Genomic DNA, 18,988 nt, shown 5'->3' on the forward strand with positions numbered 1-18,988 from the left:
AAACACACATCGTTGTAGTTAAAGTGGTTTGACCTGTTACACCATATAATGGAGGTAGTTTTAAGAAAAAGATAAAACCTAAAAATGAAATGCATCAGAGAGGAGAGATCCAGCTGCAGCGAGTAGATAAGATCAGAGCAGGCGAGGAAGCTGACCTGTGACACAGGAGATAGTGAGAGACAGAACAGAAAAAGAGGAGAGAGCAAGCCTATAGATGAGAGGGGGAGGACGGGCACCCTGCCTGGAGAGCAAGGGAGGGAGACATGGTCAGAGCAGCAAGTATCAGAGACTGATGTTAATTTAAGTGATCCTACATAACCAGTATCTGTTTTATGCATAAATTTGAAAGATTGTTTGGTTGGGGGTTCTTCTGAGAATAAATTGTCCCAGACAGAGGAAAGACTGTCAGCTGGCCTATAAACTAATGAGAAGCTGCCAAATTGAGAGGCAGGACTGGATTTATTATACTGTGTGTGTGTGTGTCTCCAGTGTTTACCTCTCAGTCTGCCGAAGATGAAGGAAGAAGAGGAAGAGGAGGACGGAGCAGAGTCTCTAATATCCAGCAGTCTGTCTATGAAGAGTGACTGGTCTAATGATCATCCTCTGAACTTCAGTAATGAACCTGGACCCTCAGACACAAAGTAAGAGACTGTTTCTACTGTAAACTGACCTGAAGATGATTCAGTGAGACAGTTTCATGAAGGTTGTAGTGTAGATATGAAGGAAAGAAATAATGAAGTAGCTTTCATTCTACAACAGATCTTCATGTTCATGTGAGACAGAGACAGAGACAGGGCTGCTATTGGTGTTTGATTTCCCAGTCTAAACTACACACACACACACACATATATACACACACACACACACACACACACGCACACACACACACACACACACACAAACACAACCTCTACTATAAAGAAGAAGGGAGGAACATACTGGTAAGCAATAAAGGTGAAAGTCCACTCAGAACCCATTTTACAGTCTGCAGCGCAGAAGCAGGACAATAGCAAGTCTGAGGCAGGTGAGTGTTAATATCAGAGCTGAAAATAATGATTACTGTCATTATTGATCAATCTGCTGATTATTCTTCAGATTAATTATTTAGTTGATGAAATTGTGTCAGAAAAATGTGAAATAACAGAGTTTGAGGTGTTCAAAGGTGTTTACTGTTGTTCATTTCCTGGTTTGTGCATCCTCACAGCGATGTAATGTGACTCACTGCTGCGCTCTAATAGAGGGAAGTCACAGTTAAGAAGCACACACATGTTTATCTGAAGTCTGTTTGAATTTAAACCAGAGTCAAAGTTTATTTTTGTGAAGACTAAAAAACACACATGGTTATAGTTAGTCATGTAAACTAATAAGAAGCTACTAAGACTGTGTGTTATTCATTTATCTCTCAGACTCAAGAAGATGAAGGAAGAGGTGGAAGAGGAGGACGGAGCAGAGTCTCTAATATCCAGCTGTCTGTCTATGAAGAGTGACTGGTCTGAAGATCATCCTCTGAACTTCAGTAATGAACCTGGACCCTCAGACACAAAGTAAGAGACTGTTTCTACTGTAAACTGACCTGAAGATGATTCAGTGAGACAGTTTCATGAAAGTTGTAGTGTAGATATGAAGGAAAGAAATAATGAAGTAGCTTCCATTCAGCTGTAATCTACAACAGATATTCATGTTCATGTGAGACAGAGATAGAGACAGGGCTGCTATTGCTGTTTGATTTTAAGTAGCAGCAGGTAACCCAGGGTGATATTTACTAAGGATTTAATAACAAGTCAAACTGTGTCTGTCCTTATTTACTAAAGGACTGCAGCAGCAGATAACATTGAATGTTTGGTCTCATGTAATACAGACTGTGTCTTAATGTGTTCCTGTTCAAAGACACTAAATATGGGAGGAGGTCATGTAAATGTATAGAAACAGCCTGCTGCAGCTGATTTATCACTGCAGACTGACCACTGCAGCAAAGGAAACTGAGTCTGATATTTAACGTTTGGGAAAAGTCAAATGTGTCAAAGTGTTGTATCACACTCACACAGAGGGAGAGAGACTATAGCAGAAACACAGAGAGAGAGGAACACTAGTGAAAAGATGCATTATGAAGACATTTAGCAGAGCTCTCTGTTCAGCAGCACAACACAAAGAGCAGCAGTCTGTTATTTTTCACTAGTGGACTTTTCTGTTTGGTTCAGTTTCCTCCTGTTAATTCTTCCTGACTTTTAATGTCTCAGAGTAGTTTAAAGGAGCCTGTGGAGTTTTATTAACAGAAAAACTCATGTTTACATTGATTTACTTACCAAAACACATTGTGTGTCTCCTTGTGGTCTAACACATCCACTTCCCTCAACAAACATTTGCAAAGCCAGTTTTTGGAGCTAGAGTTTTAAATTCTGCATTGTTTACATTCATGTTTACTATCTTGCAGTCTTCTTCTTCTTCTTCTTCTTCTTCTTCTTCTTCTTCTTCTTCTTCTTCTTCTTCTTCTTCTTCTTCTTCTTCTTCTTCTTCTTCTTCTTCTTCTTCTTCTTCTTCTTCTTCTTCTTCTTCTAGTATCTATTATTATATTTAAAATTGAATGTGTTGAATCTCAGAGCCTGAAGAACAAAACATGTGTATCTGACCAGATACTGACAGTCTGGACTGTTTAAAGAGCTGTTGGTTGGCCTCCACTAATGTGTCATAAAGAATGTGTTCATGTCCACAGAGAGAGGAAGAGGAGGACTGTTTCTGTGGCGGAGCAGCTGCCCTGCTGTTCTTTGTGTCAGGACGTCCTGAAGGATCCAGTCTCTACCAGCTGTGGACACTGGTTCTGCAGACAGTGCTTCACCTCATACTGGGACCAGTCTGCTTCATCAGGAGACTCCTCCTGTCCCCAGTGTGCAGAAGGATCCAGAACCAGACCTGGACTGCAGACAGACAGTCAGACCAACACTGTACAAAGTAAGACTGAAGATCTGTCTGCTGATGTCATCATCTCTGAAACAGGACAGGAATCCACCTCCTCTATCCTACTGAACATTAACAGTCACACTGATTTATTTTCTTCTCTTTCAGCAGAAAGTGGTCTGCAGGAGGTTTTAGATGAACACCACATCAGTCTGAGCAGCACATGTGAATGTGTGACTCAAGGAACCGATGAAGCAGGAATTAAAATCCTCCTCATCAGCATCTTCACTGAGGTCCACATCACAGAGGGACTGAGTGAAGAGCTTAATACCCAACATGAGGTGAGGCAGCTTGAAACAGCTTCCAAGATGAAGACCCTCCATGACACTCCAATCAAGTGTCAGGACATCTTTAAAGTCTTACCTGACCAACACAAACACATCAGAGTGGTTCTGATGAACGGCGTCGCTGGTGTTGGAAAAACCTTCTCAGTGCAGAAGTTCACTCTGGACTGGGCACAGCGCTCCGAAAACCAAGATGTCAGTCTGCTGATTCTGTTCTCGTTCAAGGCACTGAACTTGATCAAAGATGAGCAGTACAGTCTGCTCATGCTGATCCATGTTTTCTATCCAACATTACAGAAGCTCACAGCAGAGAAGCTCGCTGTCTGTAAAGTTCTGTTCATCTTTGACGGCCTGGATGAAAGCAGACTTTCACTGGATTTCAACAACAGTGAGGTCGTGTCTGATGTCACACAGAAGTCATCAGTCAGCGTGCTGCTGACAAACCTCATCAAGGGGAAGCTGCTTCCATCGGCTCTCATCTGGATAACTTCCCGACCTGCAGCAGCCAATCAGATCCCTCCTTCATGTGTGGACAGGGTAACAGAAGTACGAGGCTTCACTGACCCCCAGAAGGAGGAGTACTTCAAGAAGAGATTCAGTGATAAAAGACAGTCCAGGAGAATCATCTCACACATCAAGACATCCAGGAGCCTCCACATCATGTGCCACATCCCAGTCTTCTGCTGGATCACTGCTACAGTTCTGGACCACATGTTGACTACAGACCAAAGAGGAGAGCTGCCCAAGACCCTGACTGACATGTACTCACACTTCCTGCTGGTTCAGACAAAGAGAAAGAAGAACAAGTATGATGAGGGACATGAGACGAGTCCACAGGAGCTGACGGAGGCTGACAGGAACCTTCTTCTGAAGCTGGGGAGGCTGGCGTTTGAACAACTGGAGAAAGGAAACATCATGTTCTACCAAGAAGACCTGGAGCAGTGTGGTCTTGATGTCACAGAGGCCTCGGTGTTATCAGGAGTTTGTACACAGATCTTCAAAAGAGAGAGTGTGAGTTTCCAGAAAACAGTCTACAGCTTTGTTCATCTGAGCGTTCAGGAGTTTCTGGCTGCAGTCTACATGTACCACTGTTACACCAGCAGGAACACAGAGGTAGTGGGGGTCTTTCTGGGGGAAAATCACATTTACTCATCTCTTAATGTCTTCCTGAAGAAAGCCATGGAGAAATCTCTCAGAAGTAAAAATGGCCACCTGGACCTGTTTATCCGCTTCCTTCATGGCCTCTCTCTGGAGTCCAACCAGACTCTCTTAGGAGGCCTGCTGGGTCAGACAGACAACAGTCCAAAAACCATCCAGAAAGTCATCACCAACCTGAAGGAGATGAACAGGAAGGATATCTCGCCTGACAGAAGCATCAACATCTTCCACTGTCTGATGGAGATGAACGACAGCTCAGTACATCAGGAGATCCAACAGTTCCTGAAGTCAGAGAACAGATCAGAGAAGAAACTCTCTCTGATCCAATGCTCAGCTTTGGCCTACATGCTGCAGATGTCAGAGGAGCCTCTGGATGAGTTTGACCTGAAGAAGTACAACACATCAGTGGAGGGACGATGGAGACTGATCCCAGCTGTGAGGAACTGCAGAAAGGCTGAGTAAGTCCAGATGTGATTAACGTTATAATCAGATTATAAGTTTAGTTCTCTAAATATAAATCATATGAAATTCTTATTATTGTTTCAATTGACAGTCAGAGCTCTCAGATAAACAATTTAAAGTTGTGCCAAATTAGAGTAATTTAAGTATTAAGCATAGTGTAAGAGCAGGATGATGGATGTGAGAAAGCGTATGTGTGTGTGTGGCGGTCTTTCTATGGGTTTTGGCTGCCTTCCTTAATTCAGAGGAGACCTGCCGTCCTGACACACTCCAATAAAATTATACTTTAGATGGTGCAGTGCCCACAACAAAACATGAGATAACGAAAAAAAGAGAGTGGTCCAAAAATAATACGTCTCTCCCCAGCAACACCTGTCCCTTGCTCCTCTGTATGTCATTTCCTGGGAGGAGGACCTCATCATATAAACATTTACACAGTTAAACTAAACATTTTTTTCACATCTCATTATGTTGCTATGGTAGTTGCTAAGGACTCAACCCGGATATAGTGAATGTCAAACTGTTTCATCATCAAATGTATGAAGTAAATATAAAGTGTCCTCTTTCATGATAACATATGTTGTAATATATGTGTCATTACAGACTTCGGGGCTGTAGACTCTCAGAGACTCACTGTGAAGTTTTGGCCTCAGCTCTGAAGTCCAACCCTCATCTGACAGAACTGGACCTGAGTCAAAACCACCTGTCTGATTCATCAGTGAAGCGTCTGTCTGCTGGACTGGAGAGTCCAAACTGTAGACTGGAGACTCTGGAGTGAGTTCACTGACTGTAGCTTTGCTAGTTTTTTTCTTTATATTCAATTAAAATTATATTTTTATTATATGTGATATATAATCAGACATACAGGAAATAACTCATTTTACACAGCAGGATTTAAAATATATTTTTTTATCCGATTCTGAATTACAATGTATTTATTCTATTTGTAACAACCTCTAAACAGTTATTAAATGAATGAAACGCCTCAGAAAGCAAATATTAAACAAATATTAAAAAACATGATCTGAACCACTGATGTGAAGATGAAATGTTAATCAAAATAATGAATATCAAACTGTTTCATCATCAAATGTATGAAGTAAATATAAAGTGTCCTCTTTCATGATAACATATGTTGTAATATATGTGTCATTACAGACTAGAGAGCTGTGGACTCTCAGAGACTCAGTGTGAAGTTTTGGCCTCAGCTCTGAAGTCCAACCTTCATCTGTTAGAGCTGGACCTGAGTAACAACAAACTGTCTGATTCATCAGTGAAGCGTCTGTCTGCTGGACTGGAGAGTCCAAACTGTAGACTGAAGACTCTGAGGTCAGTTCACTGTAGCTGTAGCTGTAGCTTTGGTAGTTTTTTTTTTCTTTATATTCAATTCAAATTCTTCACTGAAGTTTCAAATGTTTGTTTTATAGGTTGTGGTTGAGGTTTTATTACAGCAGCATTTTACAGGCATTAAAGTTCTCCGTTGCTATGACGGATTTCCGTCAATTTGACTGCTGAAAGGCCCATATATGAGATCAATGCAGATCCGGTTAGCATTACAGAGGTATAATGATAATATATAACGTGATACCCTACATCTATCTATAAATGACAGGAACGTCTGTCTGTCTGTTTGTCCGGTTGTCTGATTGTCTGTTATTTGCATATCTCTCGAACCGTTCATCCGTTTGATTTCAAACGTGACAGATGTCTTGCTACAAGCACGAGTAAAGCCCATAAGGTGCTAAAATAAAACACAAACGATTTCTGAACATTTATACCTCCTACCCCCACTGTGGTTATACAGACCACAATATACCTTATTAATTCCTGTAATCTTTTCTATTTCATTTAGAATAGAGCAGCAATGGTTAGTGGGTGAAATATAATCTTGTTCATCAGGAGAACAATGTGCTGTTTTCTCAGCTGTCTCCACCTTGTTTAACCTCAAGTAACCGTAAAAAGGTTTCTATGAAAAGATAGATGTTAAACAGTTTATAAAAAATTCAGTCAGAAGATTTTTTTTTGCTTTAATCCCTGAAATTTTATCACAACATATATCAATATTTACAGTTATCAGTGAATGCAGTAAAGTTATTATATGTGATATATAATCACACATACAGGAAATAGCTCATTTTATACAGCAGGCTTTAAAATATATTTTTTTATCCGATTCTGAATTACAATGTATTTATTCTATTTGTAACAACCTCTAAACAGTTATTAAATGAATAAAACGCCTCAGAAAGCAAATATTAAACAAATATTAAAAAAGATGATCTGAACCACTGATGTGAAGATCAAGTGTTCATCAAAATAATGAATATCAAACTGTTTCATCATCAAATGTATGAAGTAAATATAAAGTTTCCTCTTTCATGATAACATATGTTGTAATATATGTGTCATTACAGACTTCATGACTGTGGACTCTCAGAGACTCAGTGTGAAGTTTTGGCCTCAGCTCTGAAGTCCAACCCTCATCTGACAGAACTGGACCTGAGTAACAACAAACTGTCTGATTCATCAGTGAAGCGTCTGTCTGCTGGACTGGAGAGTCCAAACTGTAGACTGAAGACTCTGAGGTCAGTTCACTGACTGTAGCTTTGCTATTTTTTTTCTGTTTATTAAATTCAAATTCTTCAGTGAAGTTTCAAATGTTTGGTTCATAATTTTCAGGATTTGTTAAAATCCACAGTCTTGTTGTGAGTAAAAATGACTTCCAGAGTTTAAACTAATATGGGGCTTCAGCAGTCTGAGTTCCACATATCAAGTAAGTATGTTTGTGTTTCTTCAGTGTTTCCTTGCTGAGCTGCAGTGGAGGGATCCAAACTCAAAGAGGGAATTTAGTTCTAAATATTCTGAAACTTTGAGTCACACACATCAAGTGTGAGTCTACCAGACTGTCAAAGCCTCATATTAGCTTCAACTGAACCTATTACACACACACACACACACACACACACACACACACACACACACACACACACACACACACACACACACACACACACACACAAAATATGCCATAACATATTTAATGATGTTCAGGTGTAATATTGTCAGGTCATTAGTTTCATTAGTGTTTGTGAACAGTCAGTAAATGTAGATCAAAATATCCTGCAGTCACATTAAAAATAGTGGACAGTAAAAGTGGTTTTCTAATCACGATGTCCTCATGTTAACTTTGTGGAGACAGACATGGGATCAGATCACACAGACACACTGTGCACATTATGGAAGCCTCAATGTAACTCCATTTTCTCTCCTTCATCTGCAAGATTAAAGCAAAACAAAGATTAAAAGTCTGCAGGTCTGAGAGAGAGTGATGAGAATGATTGTTTCATTCAAGCACAGTGAGACAGCATCAGCTGAACTGGGAGTGTTCTGGTAGCTTACTGGTCTGTGCTTTGATTCTGGTGCTGGACCTTTGTTGCATGTCATTCTCTGTCTCTCTCTCCTCTAGTTTCCTGTTTATCTCTCAACTGTCCTTTAAAGGAATATAATGCCTCAGAAAACACATGAAAAATATTAAAAAGAAAAAAAGATCATCTGATTCTGAAGATAAAATGTTAATCAAAATAATGAATGTCAAACTGTTTCATCATCAAATGTATGAAGTAAATATAAAGTGTCCTCTTTCATGATAACATATGTTGTAATATTTGTGTCATTACAGACTTCCTGACTGTGGACTCTCAGAGACTCACTGTGAAGTTTTGGCCTCAGCTCTGAAGTCCAACCCTCATCTGACACATCTGGACCTGGGTTGGAACAAACTGTCTGATTCAGCAATGAAGCATCTGTCTGCTGGACTGGAGAGTCCAAACTGTAGACTGAAGTATCTGAGGTCAGTTCACTGACTGTAGCTTTGCTAGTTTTTTTCTGTTTATTAAATTCAAATTCTTCAGTGAAGTTTCAAATGTTTGGTTCATAATTTTCAGGATTGGTTGAACACAAATTTGTAGAATTTAAATGTTTTCAGGAATTTAAAATCCACAGTCTTGTTGTGAGTAAAAATGACTTCCAGTGTGTAAACTAATATGAGGCTTCAGCAGTCTGAGTTCCACATATCAAGTAAGTATGTTTGTGTTTCTTCAGTGTTTCCTTGCTGAGCTGCAGTGGAGGGATCCAAACTCAAAGAGGGAATTTAGTTCTAAATATTCTGAAACTTTGAGTCACACACATCAAGTGTGAGTCTACCAGACTGTCAAAGCCTCATATTAGCTTCAACTGAACCTATTACACACACACACACACACACACACACACACACACACACACACACACACACACACACACACACACACACACACACACACACACACACACACACATATTTAATAACATTCATATTTAATGATGTACAGGTGTAATATTGTCAGGTCATTAGTTTCATTAGTGTTTGTGAACAGTCAGTAAATGTAGCTGCTTATGGATGTGAACCTGACAGCAGCAGGTAGCAAAGAGAGATGATCTTTATCAACTGGAACTGTTCACTGAGCTGAACTGAGTCTAAATATCCTGCAGTCACATTAAAAATAGTGGACAGTAAAAGTGTTTTTCTAATCAAGATGTCCTCATGTTAACTTTGTAGAGACAGACATGGGATCAGATCTCACAGACACACTGTGCACATTATGGAAGCCTCCATGTAACTCCATTTTCTCTCCTTCATCTGCAAGATTAAAGCAAAACAAAGATTAAAAGTCTGCAGTTCTGAGAGAGAGTGATGAGAATGATTGTTTCATTCAAGCACAGTGAGACAGCATCAGCTGAACTGGGAGTGTTCTGGTAGCTTACTGGTCTGTGCTTTGATTCTGGTGCTGGACCTTTGTTGCATGTCATTCTCTGTCTCTCTCTCCTCTAGTTTCCTGTTTATCTCTCAACTGTCCTTTTTAAAGGAATAAAATGCCTCAGAAACAAAAATTTAAAAATACAAATAAATATTATCTGAACCACTGATGTGAAGATAAAATGTTCATCAAAATAGTGAATGTCAAACTGTTTCATCATCAAATGTATGAAGTAAATATAAAGTGTCCTCTTTCATGATAACATATGTTGTAATATATGTGTCATTACAGACTTTCTGGCTGTGGACTCTCAGAGACTCACTGTGAAGTTTTGGCCTCAGCTCTGAAGTCCAACCTCCATCTGACAGATCTGAACCTGAGTAGAAACATCCTGTCTGATTCATCAGTGAAGCGTCTGTCTGCTGGACTGGAGAGTCCAAACTGTAGACTGAAGATTCTGAGGTCAGTTCACTGACTGTAACTTTGCTAGTTTTTTTTTAATTTTCAGGATTGGTTGAACTCAAATCTGTAGTTGTTAAATGTCAGGAATTTAAAATCCACAGTCTTGTTGTGAGTAAAAATGACTTCCAGAGTTTAAACTAATATGAGGCTTCAGCAGTCTGAGTTCCACATATCAAGTAAGTATGTTTGTGTTTCTTCAGTGTTTCCTTGCTGAGCTGCAGTGGAGGGATCCAAACTCAAAGAGGGAATTTAGTTCTAAATATTCTGAAACTTTGAGTCAGACACATCAAGTGTGAGTCTACCAGACTGTCAAAGCCTCATATTAGCTTCAACTGAACGTATGAAGTCATTTCCTACAGTGTAGCTGTGTTAGGAAGAGACCACTTCACAGTCAGTATGGACAGGAGGACTGATTACTGCCACACACATGAATATGGTTCTGAATGTTAGAATCTCCTTTTCAATGTTTGTATTCAACAGTTTTTAACCTTCATCCTGTTGGGTTCAGCTGTTTGGAGATTACATTTCCTAACCTCTTCTACATTTAAAACTTCTTCAGCTCTGAGCAGATAATGAAATATTTAATGATTTCAAGCATGATTTTTTTCTTATTCAACTAACATTATTATTATTTATTCAGATTGGTGAGCTGCAGGTTGTCAAAGATCAGCTGTGATTATCTGGCCTCAGCTCTGATGTCCAACCCCTCCCATCTGAGAGTGCTGGATCTGAGAGAAAACAACCTGAAGGATTCAGATGTGAAGCAGCTGTCTGATCTTCAGCAGAGTCCAGACTGCAGACTGGAGACTCTGATGTGAGTAGAGTTGGAGTCAGTCTGTGCTGGTTTCAGCAGTTTAGTATTAAACACAGTCAGTATGAAAGTAAAGATCCAGTATTTCCTGGTGAAGCTCCAACCTTCTCAGTGCTGCTTTCGTCAGTGAAGCTGTGAGAGGAGAATGGTGACAGGCTTCAGGATTGGACAGAGAGAGAGAGAGAGAACAGTCAGCCAGCCAATCAGATGAGCCAGAAGTTTGTTGTGATGATGTGTTTGAGTTGATGTGAAGACGACTGTTGTTGTGTTGATGTCTGCAGGAAATAAAGCTGGATTACAGCTGACAGCCTTACAAGATGTATAGAGACAGTGATACTCATCATCAAACTCAGACCATCAAATCTGATCTCTAAGTGTTTGTTCTTTCATTTCAACACTAAACTATTGATCAGTTCATCTTTGTCAGAGCTCTAAGATCAGTCTGACTGCAGCCTGCAAATCACTGGCTCTGATTTCACACAAGCATCATTATGTTTAGTAACCATGTGGTCTTTATACAGACCAGAACCTCTGCTGAAGTCCAGGGAGAGCTCTGACTGATTGTCATGTGATGATTTAACAGCAGGGAACATCTTCAAATCCCACAGAGACTCTGTAGCTTTAAACTTTGATAAGAGTTGACATGTATCAGCAGTAAATCCATCAGTAAACTGATGAGTGAATGTCTCTGTTTCTGCAGTAATGATGTGTTCATGACTCTCAGCACTTTATTTCCTCTGTGCACTTCAGTGAAATCTGCAGAGAAAGCAGACTTGATAGTAAAAGTGTGTGCAGGTGTGTGAGCTTGGAGCTCAGTGTGTTCACTCCAACACGTTAACATGAGAGCTGAAAGGAAGCAAGCTACGCTGCACAGCTGTTCCACTTCTGGTCTGAACAGGACTGAAGTCCCTGCTGCTCTTTATACTGGATGTGCTGCATCACTGACTGACAGCTGATGAAGTGAGTCTCACTAAACACTCATTTATCTCCTCTCTTCTTTCTTCTTCTCTCATCAGATGGAAGAAGGGGCATTGATCTCTGTCAAGAGTGTGAGTGAACATCCAGGAGTGTTGAGAGAGGATCAGCTGGATCCTGATGATCCATCTGGACCAGAGTCTGAATCTGGATATTGTCGTCTTCACTTAAGTATCTTAACTGACCACAAACTGAACATCTCTGGATTTTGCTGAAGTTGACATTTGTTGATGAAGATGAAAAAACAAACAGATGTCATGAGCCTCATAAATATGGGACCAGATTTTTTCAGGGTTTTTTTTTATTTGAAAGATTTGATTAATTACTTTTAAACACTTTTCATGGCTCCAGATTACACGTCAGTGTCTGTATATGTAAATATTTTAAAATATAGGTATGTAGCTTTTATATGCATTTAAACCAATCAGGTGTCTTTAATAATAACTATGCAATTTAAACTTGTAGGTGAGATCATGTGACTCAGCCCTATCCAATCACATCCTTTACATCTTGTTTTCTACATTAGTGCAGCATCTTGCATGTATTGTACAACACTGCACACAGCGATAGTGATGAAAAAATTGACACAACTTCAATAAAAGAAAGAAAATTCATCTCCTCCACTGTCCAACTCATCTCCAGCTCAATATTCCTGAGCAGTTTCAGTTTTACTATAATGCAAATTCACAGGTTCATTTATACTTAACTTATCAATCATCATCAAATCTCCCAGTTTTTACTAGCAGAGGTCAGTTTTCGTTAAGATTTAGGGGTACCAATTATGGAATAGCTTTTCCCTCCTGAGAAGAAACTGTTCTAACCCATCTTTAAAAAAGTTATAAATGTTATAAAGTTTTGTAACTGTTTTCTCAATGTGTTTTGTCAGTTTCATGTATGATGTACAGATACTGAGACCAATGTAACCCTCGCAGACACATGCACATACACTCAATCTTATTTTTCAGTTTGTTTTTTTTTTCATTGTTATTATATATATGTTGAAATATATTTGGTTTGTTCTATGTAGTCATATTGTCTTCTGTAATATTGTGTATTTTCTTTTAACATTTTTAGGAGGAGGCTTTAAATAAGCCCATTTGTTTTCTGCCTCTCCCTGCACTTTATATTATATGTCATTATCTTTTTTCTGGTGTCATTTTTGTGCAAAAAAATTTAACAAAATAAAACAAACAAATGTCACAAAGTTAGCGACACAAAACCTGCAGATAATTTTGATGAAACCACTCTTACATGAACACATCATAGTGACTAATACATGTAACATGAAACACAAGAGACGAAACTCTTTCCGACAACCGCCGCTAGATGGCGCTGTGGTATCGCTGCCACCAGAGCCGTTTATAGAGAGCTGTCACCATAGGAACATCCCAGTTCTCATTGGCATTAAATTGAATGTGACAGCAGGTGAAGATCAAGTTATTAAGACACATTTTAAAATAAAAATGCTGTGCTGTTGTTTTTTCATTCTTATAACTACTTGCACGTAGTAAAGTATCCCTGAGCTGGAACCCACATGAACGTCAAGTTTTTTTTCCCTGACTGGCTAACCTTGAGTTAATAAACAACAATTCATGTAGGCCTACTACATCTTGATTTATTATTTTGACGCATGATACTGCTAATGGAGTATTTTGATCGTCCTCACTTCTTCCACCCACTCCAACAGTGTTTGCTGAAAGATGAGAAAAGACAAATTGTATTTTATTTTGAAGTTGTGTTTATTTCAAAGAGAACCTTGAGTGTTCGTAACAGAGGACGATTTAAATTGTGAATGTTCTAATAAATCCTCTCCCTCTTTCTGCTGAGCGAGATGAAAAATGGACACAGAGTTTGCCCTGTCTCATTTATTTCTCCTGTTTCCAGAGAGAGCATATAAGCTGTTTACGTGGTGCCAGCCGGGCGTAGTTTACCTTAGCACTAGCTTCTAGTTTGGTTAGCACGGTCCATTTACAGTCTATGGCTAACTGTTAACTGTGATAAGACAAACGACGATGTACTTACCAGAAAAAGTGAACTGTGACTTTTTTTACAGGTGACCAAAATGTGACAATTAACTTTCATGAACTGCAAACACACTGTGAAGTAGTGGCAGTTACATCTACACTGTGTGAATCTAATCTTGAGTTACACGTCTATACATGACGTAAACAACATTGTCACCATGGTAGCAACGTAAAGCATACCTTTCTTTATTATCTATTTTACTTTAAATGGGACCATAATTTACATAATGAACATCGTGCTGTATTAAAGAAGACTGCTAAATAGCAAGTGAGACTATATACTTATAATGAAAATGTTCACTGAGATATTTAATCAAGTGAGACGTTTTCTCATAGATCAGATGTTGCAGCAAGTGGCGTCTCCCCCTGCTGGCCGTTAAAAAGAATGCAACTCCAGAACAGCCTCATTTTGCAGACCAGGAGCTCCCTGCCTGCTAGATGTTAGAGTTTATTAGAGTGAGTGGTGTAATGGGGAGGATATAAGTTCGTTGTTTTTTGTTTTGTTTGTTTGTTTAATATATTATTTAATTGTTTATTTATTTTCTTTTTCTTGTAGTATTTATTTAGTTATTTTGTGAGGGTGTTATGGCCATTTTGATCCACACTCCATACCAGTAGGTGGCGGTAATGTACCAATTCGTTGTTTGCCAACCGCCATTAAACAACAGAAGAAGAAGAAGAACCTGCCTGTTACCTCTATGCCTGTTACTGTAACCCAATGGTTATCCAGCCAGTCTGTTATTCAGCGTCAATAGGCACACTGTCTCCTTAAGAGTAAATTCTGCTTTACGGCTGTAGAGCAGTGACCTCAGAGCAGGAGAATTCGCGGGTTTCCACTTGAATAATGCTGAGAAGGGGATAAGACATGGCTGAACAGTAGCCAGTCTCTACTATTCATCCTTCACATCAAGTCACCACTTCGTTCTTATGCTGTTTTCCTGCTAGGTGAGCACATATATTGATATGTGATTGTGCTTGTGTTGTAAAAAGAGTTTGCTGGTGTATGTGTAAATGTGAATTTGCAACATTAGATGCTAATCGCAAGCTAACTGCTAATTCATAGCTGAGAGCAAACAGCCAACAGGCTTGTAAACGAGTCACTGTAATGATTTGCTGAGAGGGGATAAGACATGGCCGAGCAGTGGCCAGTCTCAACTATTCATTTCACGTCAAGTCACCACTTCTTATTCTGTTTTCAGAACATGTACATATTGTAAATTAAACACCAAAACGAATTAATATTAGATTTTACATTTTACATCAGAACGATGAACATACAGATTTTTTAGGTAATGGAGTACCGAAACTTTCTAATTTAGGAATGCTCAATTCCCAGGACGGCCAGAAACTCATCGGCTCGTTCTTGGATCCGAGTCCTTTTTCTTCCCTCAGTCTTCTCCAGAAGTTTGACACTGTTCTCTCGATAGTAGTTTCGGTAATTGTTTCGGTATCGCTGCCACTTTCTTGTGATATTCTATCGATCTGCGGCTATCTTTTTTATCAAAATTTAAATATTATTATTAAAATATATTATAATAATATTTATTAACATTTTAAATATTTTGCATAGTTGTTGTAAACCATCTGTTTTTCTACAGGTTTCAGATCCATTTCTAGCAGCTCCTGGTAAATCTGCTCAGCTGTAGCAAGGCCCTGATTTGACTTTGCGTATACATTAGCGAGGGATATTTTCATCAGAAGTGCTGCATGTGGGTAAAGCGAAATCACTTCTTTGTGGAGACTGATTGCTCTGTCTATTGTGTTTTGCTTTATGTGACTGTTGTTGTGAAAAACTATCCTCCATTTTGTAAATTAAACACCAAAACAAACTTAAAGAAGATTTTATAGTATTTATTTAATAGTTTTAGAACCATGTACAAGTTTCTAACCACTCAATAAATTCCACTTTATGATTTATATTCAGGTAATAAGTAATATTGATCATTACACATTTCCAATACATTCTACTACAAAGCTTACAGCAAAGCAAATTTCATAAACCTCAAAGACAAACTAACCACACCAGTTATATAGAAAACACCATGTTTATCAATGAGTATAAGTGCTTGCTCATGGGGTAATGTTGGGTGTCTGAATTATATTACAGGGTACAATCTAGACCTGCTGTATGCAAATAGTGCTTTTTGATCACTTCTCCCTCCCAACCCTACGACCCCTCGACCCTCACCCCTACATCCACTCGACCCTCACCCCTCATCCCTACCCTTCGACCCTCACCCCTCATCCCTACCCATCTACCCTCAACCCTCATCCCTACCCCTCATCCCTCACCCCTCATCCCTTCTTCCCTATCCCTCAACCCTTTTTCCTTCCACATAATAAAATACTTAAACTCATATCTTGGTTGGCGTGGTCTTTGTTAGTGAATACTGATTAGAGGGTCACACTTTCCGAATCTATTAGTTTAACAGCAACAGTCAATCTAAAAAGTATAAAAAAATTGTGTGGATTAATTGTGAGCTGATGTCTGCAGTCCCATGTGAACAAAGTGATTTGTGCTTTTATTTTTAAATAAAACAGACAATCCTTTATTCACATTTCACTCCACACACTGATTGACCAGGTGAGGTTTGAACTTTTCATTCGGTCCCGCAGCCTCATACTTCCTGTCCCACTACGTTTTTCTTCACTAAGTTCTTCTTCTGCAAATAATTACAAAGCTCAAAGGCGAATTCAGCTCTCATTTGTATATAGTTAAAAATTGTCAACTTTTTTGGCGTCATTAATCAGTCCTGTTAGACCTGCTGTCTCAAATCGTAAATGATGAGTATATAGATATTTTTATGTAATGAGTCCCTGGATCTTCTACAAGATTTAGGATTTTCTAAAGGTCCAGCTCGGCCAGGAACCTCTCTATATCTCTCCAATTCCGGCCCCTCTTTCTTCCTCTAATCCACTTCAGAACATTGATGCTGTTCTCTTGATAGTAGGATTGTTGCGGTATCTCTGCCGCCTTCATGTGATATTTTATTGATCTGCGGCTATCTTTTTTATCAAAATTTAAATATTTTGCATAGTAGTTGTAAAACATCTGTCTTTCTTCAGGTTTCAGATTCATTCTTAGCAGTTCCTGGTAAATCTGCTCAGCTGTAGCAAGGCCCTGATTTGACTTTGTGTATACATTAGCAAGGATTACTTTCATCAGAACTGCAGAATGTGGATAAAGCGAAATCACTTCTTTGTGGAGACTGATTGCTCTGTCTATTGTGTTTTGCTTTATGTGACTGTCGTTGTGAAAAACTATCCTCCATTTGTAGCAGAGAGCAGCACACCTCTTCAGGAAACGTTCATCTGGATGTTTCTCCAGAGCCTCCTCTGCCAAATCAATAGCTTCATCAACAGATACATAGTTTTTGTAAACCCATAATAATGCTTTCAAACCACTGTAGCTGCTGACAGGATTCTCCAAAACCTTTCTGGCTAACTCACGTGCTTCATCTTCTATTCTTTCCTTTTTTATAGCACGCTGCTCAAGCTCAAGAGCAGCAAGGTACAAATTCTCTGGATCCTGTTCTTTGGCCATTCTCATTTTCTCCAGGTTCTCTTCCTCCAGTGGTTTGTTGCTGTGCCTATTCACTAACGCTATCACATAGCTGGTGTGCCACTCCACCATGTCTGGCTGCATCCTGATGGCTCTCTGGAAATAATCTGCAACCAGCACCTTTTTGTCTTTGCCGAACTTCATCAGGGTCCAGGCTTTTTCAGCGTAGATCTCTGGATGGAGCTCATCCTGGGATGGAGATGGGTATTCTTTCAGCAGGGTGTCGACCTTTGACAGGTAAGTCTGACTCTCTGCTTGTTCTCCCAGCTTGTGGTGCAGCCAAGCCAGGTTCCCGTAGTTCATCAACAACCAGGGACCTTCATCTGAGACCTTTCTCGACTGGCGGAAGGCCTCTGTGGCCTTTTCGAGGAAACATAGGGCGTCTTTTTTCAATTTCAGCTGGTAGTGAATGTATCCCTGCAGGTTGTAAATGTGACCCAGCCAGCTGTTTCCCTCCTCTGTGCCGATGTCCTCCAGCTTCTCCTCAAGACTTAACAGTTTATACCTGCTGACGTCGATGTCCCAGGTGAAGTGGCACTGCAGGGCCTTCAGTTTGTCCTCCAGTGATGACTGACTCTCAGCAGCACTGATAGAGAATAAAAACAACTAATATTAAAACACATTATCAGTATATGATATGCTCTGAGTTTATGTTTGAGTGACCATGCGTCAACCAGATAGTGGTGTGTGTTTTTAACCTTCTCTAAGTAGTGTTTATCTGTCATATAAACAGAACTTTGTGAATATGGTAATAATCATCCCACATCATAGATTCCTCTTTGCTTGTCTTTTCTTTTGTTCATTAATACTTTACTTTACACAGTAGATATTCAGTTTATATTGCTATTGACAGGAGGGTACAGTTATTTGTGTAGTTAATGATAGGTATGGTATTTTAGTTAATTTAGTGTTATTGATGAAGTGCATATTCATCTGTGTTCAGCTGCGATGTCAATTTAAGTCCACTAGGTGTCACTGTTGGTTTACTCAGTGAGATTACCCTGTTAAAGCTTTGTTTGGTGAGAGTACTGAAACTGGAGGGTTTATGTCATTGTAGGTTTGGTTGGATATAATTATTTAAATGCTTATTTGATACTTAGTCCACTTTGGTTATGTTAATGTAATCTCCATAACCAAAGCTGTGGTAGGATTTATTAATATTTTGATAAGTTGCCAGTCATTACTGATCAATAAGCAGATTTTTATATTGTTTCCCCTCAATTTTCTTCTGTTGAACATCACCCACACATCAATAAAGAAGACAAAAAACTCAGCGGAGTCTCCAGTCCTGTCTTCTTACGACAGAAAGCTCATCTACACGTGTAGGGAGGGAAAGCAGAATGGAGCAAGGAGCATTAAATGGACAGGAAGGTAATAAGAAATGAGTGAATCAGCGTCAGCTCAAAGACGGTTAGGATCAAATAAAGAGAGAAGACGAAACTAGGAAGGAAAGGATGAAATATGTCTGAGAGCAGAGCTGTATTTACTGAGGAAGATCTTATTAA

The 18,988-nt window shown here is 39.3% G+C and overlaps 1 protein-coding gene across 1 annotated transcript in view; it reads left to right on the forward strand.

Moving 5' to 3' along the window:
- The window catches only part of LOC128362340 (uncharacterized), a 106,346-nt gene that overhangs the window by 25,564 nt on the left and 61,794 nt on the right, over positions 1–18,988 (forward strand). The window contains exons 4-8 of the mRNA XM_053323082.1: positions 3,061–4,852; positions 5,457–5,627; positions 6,012–6,174; positions 7,275–7,438; positions 10,752–10,925. Coding sequence (XP_053179057.1) covers positions 3,061–4,852; positions 5,457–5,627; positions 6,012–6,174; positions 7,275–7,438; positions 10,752–10,925 — 2,464 coding nt within the window. The remainder of the gene's footprint in view (positions 1–3,060; positions 4,853–5,456; positions 5,628–6,011; positions 6,175–7,274; positions 7,439–10,751; positions 10,926–18,988) is intronic.

This window comes from Scomber japonicus, chromosome 7 (genome assembly GCF_027409825.1).
Source record: "Scomber japonicus isolate fScoJap1 chromosome 7, fScoJap1.pri, whole genome shotgun sequence".
NCBI classification, from domain to species: Eukaryota; Metazoa; Chordata; class Actinopteri; order Scombriformes; family Scombridae; genus Scomber; species Scomber japonicus.